The sequence below is a fragment of the Cariama cristata genome, unplaced genomic scaffold, assembly GCF_000690535.1.
Source record: "Cariama cristata isolate BGI_N322 unplaced genomic scaffold, ASM69053v1 scaffold1912, whole genome shotgun sequence".
Taxonomy (NCBI): domain Eukaryota; kingdom Metazoa; phylum Chordata; class Aves; order Cariamiformes; family Cariamidae; genus Cariama; species Cariama cristata.
The window spans coordinates 9,002-15,895 of NW_009604215.1; the positions used below are offsets into that span (position 1 = coordinate 9,002).

General features: G+C 54.6%; 1 protein-coding gene across 1 annotated transcript in view; it reads right to left on the bottom strand.

Annotated features, from left to right (window-relative positions):
• Positions 1-6,894, bottom strand: part of LOC104157932 (septin-9) — an 18,579-nt gene that overhangs the window by 9,001 nt on the left and 2,684 nt on the right. Inside the window, exons 2-4 of the mRNA XM_009695480.1 lie at positions 5,264-5,392; positions 4,764-4,845; positions 3,807-3,944 (exon numbers count right to left, since the gene is read on the bottom strand). Coding sequence (XP_009693782.1) covers positions 3,807-3,944; positions 4,764-4,845; positions 5,264-5,392 — 349 coding nt within the window. The remainder of the gene's footprint in view (positions 1-3,806; positions 3,945-4,763; positions 4,846-5,263; positions 5,393-6,894) is intronic.

The window sequence follows — 6,894 nt, forward strand, 5'->3', positions numbered from 1 at the left end:
CTGAGTAGCCCCAAAAAACTTTAAGTATTTAAAAGAAAGTGATTCTTTTCACTAAGAACAAGACCTGCCGCTAGACGTCACATTCATGTGAAGACACCAAGGAGAACAAATGGCTTAAAGCAATCACGAGTGCAAAGACCTAATTCCTCTTTTTGGGTCTGTTTTCAAAAGTAAACTTCTGGGACAGGGGACTTCTCTTGGTATCTGCAGGGACCAGTTTTGGTGTTTAGCCATCACCACCCTGTGACAATCCACAGGCACAGTGGTGCTGGCCTCCATGAGGTATCTGAACTTGGTTCAGCTGCACAAAACATCGATGCCAGCACCTGGTGAGGATTACCAGTGAAACCCTTATATATACAAATATGCAAAACAGCAAGAGAAACCGAGTTATTTCATTTCAGGTGCGCACAATCTGCTCCAAGCAGATCACAAAAGAGAGGGCAGAGCTCAAAAAGAAAAAGCATCTCTTTTCTTCCCCTTCCCTAAATGGTCCCCGATATTATGAACTTGCAACAAGACACATACACACGTTGGGCTTTGCTGGGAGGGGGTGAAGGAGCTCCAAGGGGAGTGGATGGGCTCGAGAAGGAGCTGCAGGACAGGCTCCAGCCCACCCCAGACAGTGCTGGTTGCTCCCCCGTCCCCCCTTGCTATGGGGCTGGGGGAAGCAGCGCAGCTGGGAACACATTATCAGGGCTGGGCACACGGTATTTCTGCATTGCCCACAGCCACCGTGCACGGACAGGATCTAAGCAGAGGCTCATTCAAAAAAATGCCATTATAGGAATCAAAATTCACGGCGAGCTGCAAAGTTATTTCCTTTTGGTTGTGCCCCAGATCAAACTAGCAGCAAGAATTTGAGCCGTGCGTTAAGCAAACACCCAGCAGCCGCCCAGCCCCATCACCGGGACCCGTCAGCCTGCTCGAGGGACCTGGTGGGCACCCAAGAGGGGTAGTTAGCAGGGACAGCGGCAGTGGGTGGTGGTCCATCAGCCACCAGCTATGGGACAGGCAGAAAAGGGGTCGCCAAGGCCGGGGCAGTGTTTCAGAGCCCCATTTCAGAGCTGAGCAGTGCTTCACAGGGTCAGAGCTGAGATATTTATTGGGTGGCAAAGAGCCGGGCTTGCACGGCTGGAGCCAAAAGCCCCTGCCAGCACGTTACTTAGCCTTCGCAAACATGGTTTTACGGGAGTGTTACAAGAAGGACAGGGTGTGTGCGGACTAGATGGGTTGCAAAGCCTGCCCCGAGCTCCCTGCAAAGGCAGACAGCAGCGGAAACTTCTCCGCTGATTAACCCCCGAGCTGCCCAGATGGGAGGGCCGGACTGAAACGGAGCCGAGCAATCCTCCACTCCAGCCTCTGAATCTGTGCACCTGGTTCACTTTGCCTTTTTTTTTTTATCCCTCCTTTCTCCTTTTTATTTAAGAAAAAAGCAAGCTCTCACCCAACGACCTGGTAGGTTTAGCCCTGGCTGCCTGCAGCGTCCATGTGCCAGGGAAGGGATGCCAAGCCCTGTGCCGTCTCCATCCACGTGAGCAGGGAGGGACAGACGGACACAAGTCACCACTGCTTCGGCTGCGTCACACAGTGAAGGCGGTAGCTCCCCAAAGGCAACGCAAACAAGCCCTGTGCAAGCACTGTCCCAGGACAGACCGCACCAAGCATCCGAGGATGGCAAGAGGCACAGGGAGCACACGGATGGTGCCACGTGGGCATGGTGGGGTCCTCTGCAGTTGGGTGCGGACGTCCCTAGTGCAGGTCCCGGCAGCACTAGAAGCCACTGCCCTTGCCAGCCGTGCTCGCCATCACCTCCCAAAGAAGACAGAGGCACAGCAGCAAGGACCTCAATGCCATCCCCGCTTCTGCAAGGGACCACGGGCTGCCTGCTTTCGCAGGGGCACAAATCTGCACTCAACCTTGCGTGACAACCCCATGACATGGCCTCTGAAGCCCTTGTCCTCCAAAATGAGCATGAACCTCTGCCACCAGCCCTGCCACAGCAGCTCCACCCAGCAGGAGGGGTGGCCAGGCCATCCATTCGTGACCACAGGCAGCACTGGGGAAAGCCCAACCGTGATGACAAGAAACATAACTTGGGACTTCACAAGGGAGAAGAAAGGAAACCCGACGCCTGCTTGAGTTCTCAGAGAAGCAAAATTTCCCATCTACTTCTCCCTCCCGGTGGGGTTTGTCCCCCTTCACTCATTCCTCAGCTTATCTCCATCCCACGACAGGAGGGGACGCACGAGTCAGACCCCGGCTCCGACACTGGGGCAGGAAAGTGCAGCCCCCGACCCACGGCCGGGGAGCGAGCGCTGGCCCCAGCCGGGCTATGGGGCTACGGGGAAGGAGGCTCAGCGCAGGGCTCAGCGACAACGGCCTCCAACCGCCGGGCTTGCTCGGATATTGGAAACACATGTTCGTTGGAGAGAAAGAAAAAAAGCAGCTGAATATCCGCACAATTGCTGTTAGCCGGCGGGTGAGAGAAAGCAGAGCACATGGCTGGAGAGGCTCCCGTGGGGGACAAGGGGACAGGGGTCCAAACCACTGCCTGCATGGCCCAGGAAGGGCAGCTGCCACCACCCAAAATTTGCAACCTCTGTGCAGGTCATGTATCTGCAGGGTCTAAGCATTGGATGCGCTTTTAAGAGTTAAAAACTCAACGCCATGACAAAAAGCTTGAGCGTAGCTAATGCTGCAACACTCCGACCTGCCGAGGCAGGGTCTGCAGATCGGGGCTGAGATAAGCAGGACCAACACACTAGACTGGCCTAAAAATGTCAACTCCCTTTGAAATGTTTTCTGCTTTATCATATTAAACCATAAACGTTTCGTCGGCCTCTCTACTCCCAACTGACAGCCGGTTACACAAGAAGAGCATAACTGGCCCATGCAGTCATTTTATTCCAGTGAAGGATGCATTTTTGGTCTACCCACTGACAGAAGCAAAACAAAGTCTTTTCTATTCGAATAAATCTCTACATGGGGAAGAGGAAAAGGCTGACATTAATACAGTGCTGGCGGCTTAAGTTTACTTTTGAAAACAGACCCAAAAAAATCCCCACGCAGACAGAGCCAGAAGTGGAAAGAATTGACACAAATCAAAAAAAGGAAACTTAGGTCTCGTTTTATGTTGTGATACTTCAAGTCACATTTTTCAAGACACTTTAAGCGCCCCAGATTTTCACTGCAGGCTATGTGCCTAGGAAAAAAACAGAAAAAGAAAAAAACTAGAGCGAGATCTGGGCCTTTGATGCTGTCACTTGAGAAGTGCCAGAGCCAGCAGAGCTCTGTGCTGAATAAACCGCATCCCACTGGCAGACTAGTCAAACAACCTACAAAACACCCTGAAAGGGTGAAGGTGTTCGCTCCCTCAGTAGCACGAGGAAAACCAGCTTCTTCCCTTACAAAGGCAGGGGCAGAGCAAAAAGAAATTAATGTTCTGTTTACAAAGGCAGCCTTTCCATCCCATCTGAGAGCCCAGCGACTGGTGTCCATCCTCGGTTGAGCAAGCAAGGTGACCAAAGCAAAGCATGCAGCTCCCTGGAGCTCAGCAAAGCTTTGATGGCCCCTCGGAAGGGGAAACACCACATTTCTCTGGGGTACAGCAGCTCTGCTCTGTTACTACGAGGGCTCCAGATACTACAGCCCTAGGAAGGACAGTTTCACGCTGTCCTCAAGCTCCTCAAGACCCCAGGAAACACGGGGGGACCCCAAAGATGACCCTGATGGCTGAACTGCCTGAGACCGAAGGCAGGAGAGGAAAGCCCCAGGGGCCTGAGGGAGGACAGCAGGGTACGTACGAGTGGCCAGTGGCTGGGATGAAGTATATACAGCAGTGCACCCGCGTGTCGGGGATCCGCTTCTTCCGGTTAATGTTGATTTCCTCCTGCAAGTACTTCTCATACTGGTCGTTGATGAACTTCATGATGGGCTGCCAGCTGCAGAGAGAGAGGAACACGGGATGATGGGTTTGTGTGAGGGATCTGGATCACCCTGAATTTCCCACTGTGTGAAGCAGAGCCCACTGAGCCGGGGATGCTCAGGATCTTACAGAATCCCATAAAACAAACAAACAAACCAAAACACGCTCACACGGGAAATGTTTCAGTTCCTGTCGGCTCCCATTCATACAGCGACTGCGGGCGGCAGGGAAATCACAAACCTCGTGCGTTCACTGCTCGGCTACTCCACACATCGCAGCAGGAGGGGATTTACTGGCTGCTTTAGACAAGTGCATACCTAAAAAGTCCTCCCTTCTCTCCTCTGGACCCGACTGCTGAGCAGGGCAAGGCCAGGAGCACCCCTTGGCTCCTTGCACAGTGTCATGGCACAGGAGCAAGAGCAGCATCAAACCCCACAAGCCCAGCCCAGTTCATGGTGAGGAGAAGGCACTGCCATCGGCTGTCCTGCACTGCCAGTCGCTGGCCCAGGGACCCCTAGCAGAGCTCAGCCTTCAGAGCCACATGAGTGAGGTCTGGGGACTGGCCACACCAGCACACAGCTGCTCCCGGCCGCAAACAAAGGTTGTCTCATGCCCGGAACAGCAGGATGTTTGTGGGCTCTCACAGGGTCCAGGATCAGCCCCGGGGAGCATGGCACCGCGCTGCCACTCACAACAACCCTCTCCCCTGCTCCCCACGGAGCACGGGTGGCACAGGACCAGGCTACAGCCCTCGGCACCAGCCCTGGGTCAGGATGCCCCGGGGCTTGGCTGCCTTCCCTATGCACCGGTCCCCATGTCAGCACAGCCGGCTCACCAGTTCTCGTTGTTGATGTGGTCTCCAAAGCCCGGGGTGTCGATGACCGTCAGCTTCATGCGAACCCCTTTCTCTTCAATCTCTGAAACGGAGAGGAAATCTGGTGCGTGAGGCAAGCGCCAAAGGGTGCTGTGGCCAAACCCATCCTCCCAAAACTAGCTGGAGGGTTGGAGCTTGCTCCCGGGAGAGAAACACACCTTCATAGCTTCTAACAGACACAAATCAGCCCTCCAAAGGGATGCAGCACCACATCTGCCCTGAAACGCCACCCCCCACGGCCACCTCACTTGTTCCCTTCCATCGCAATTAAGTCAATGCTGATGGATAAAGAAAAAATAGATGTTTTCTCAGCACTGCAAGCATCTCTGGATGGTAAGAGCCCCTTCAGAGAGATGAGAGTGGAGGTTTAGTGGAGGTCCACAACCCCCACGAGCCCCCAGAGACACAAGGCAGAGCAGGACCAAAAGCCAAAGCACCAGGTGGGATCTGCAGAGCCTCACCATGAGTGATTGATTTGATTTCAATGGTCTTGGGGATCCGCTCTTCAGAAGTCGGCTGTACAGATTTCCGGCTGATTTTGGATTTGAAGAGGGTGTTGATTAACGTGGATTTCCCCAAGCCGCTCTGACCTGGAAAAAAGCAGGATAAACCACAGTCAGCACTCACTCGTTTCCGGGCTATTTTTTCAGGGGCCAGGGGATGGAGATGCTGACAGATTCAGCCTGCACCGGATCTGTGGGAGGGAGGTAAGAGGTGGAGCTGCTCCCCTGCAGCCCCCCTGGCTCAAGGAGCTCAAGTCCATCCCAGGCAGGAGGATGCTGTGGGCAGCAAGCACTTTCCCTGGCTCCCAAGCAGCCAGCTTGCTGGGAACAAGCAGGTCAAGAGCTGGTTCCTTGCATTCAGCTGAAATCAGAGCAACTCCAAAGACAGGCAGACATCGTCGGGGATGTTTTAAGGCCTGCGGTGACGCTCAGCAGCCCTGAAGAAGGGCATGGGGACCAGGGAATCCCAGCAAGGAGTATCCCGACACATCTGTGCCTCTACCTTCCTGCAGCCTCCCCTGTCCAGCTCCACAGGGAAGGCTTAGGAGCAGCTTGGCAAGCCCTTAGCTGGACAGGATTAACTGCAGCAACAGTCTTCCAAACCTTGGCCCTGCAGCATCCGCTGCTGCTTCCCTGCTGGAGTTGCTTTTGCAATCGGACCAGCTGCCCGCACAGACCCCTTTAAGTAGCTCTAGGCCAGGAGCTCCATGGAGTCCCACAAACGATGTCCCGGGAAGCACACCAGATTCCGCAACTTCAGAAAAAACAGCTTTTAGAGAGAAGCATTTTCATGCTTTACATCCCAGAGCTGAGGCTGATCTGTGCAGAAAGGACACCTGCAGCTCTCCACTCTCCACTCCAGCGGTCCCACAAGCTTGCAGAACAGTTTTTCCAGAGCAAAGAAAACAGAGCAACTCCTCAAAACCCAGGGAGCAGACACTTGGCTTCAGAGCAGATGTTCTGTGCCCCCTGCAATCACTCCAGAGCTCCTGCACCCATCATGGGGGCCCCTTCGGCTGAACCATGATACAGCCAGGTATCACGGCACCGCCGCCAGCACGTCCCTACCACCGCAGAGTATCTCTAAGTACAGACTAAACAAGGCTTCCATCCACGTCTTCCAGGCCCCTGGCCCATCCATGCTGCCAAAGGCACCCAACACTGAGCCAACGGTAGGGTCAAAGAGCACATCAGCACTGGGCATCACCTCCAGGCCAGCCCGCTCCCTCATCAAACAGCAATTTAGAGCTGAGTTTGCCACGCTACCCATGGCACGTCGCAATCCAGAGCAGGAAATCTCTGCTTGCCAGCCACTACCACAGCTGGGTTGTAGAAGAAACACGTGGATCAGGCTGGGGTCAGCTGCTCCCGGTCCTCCGCTGCCTGAAAACATGCAGGGCCAAGGGCAAAAACAGGTCTGGGGCTGTGAATGCAGACAGCCAAAGCGAAGCGCTCGTTGCACTGCTCATCATTAACTGGAGCACGTGGGGAGGTGGGGAAAGCGGGGCAACATGCTGCTAGAGCTCCTGGCCATCGGCTTCTGTGTTGGTACCTGGCCAAGGCACCGGAGCTGCACTGCCTGGAAAGGG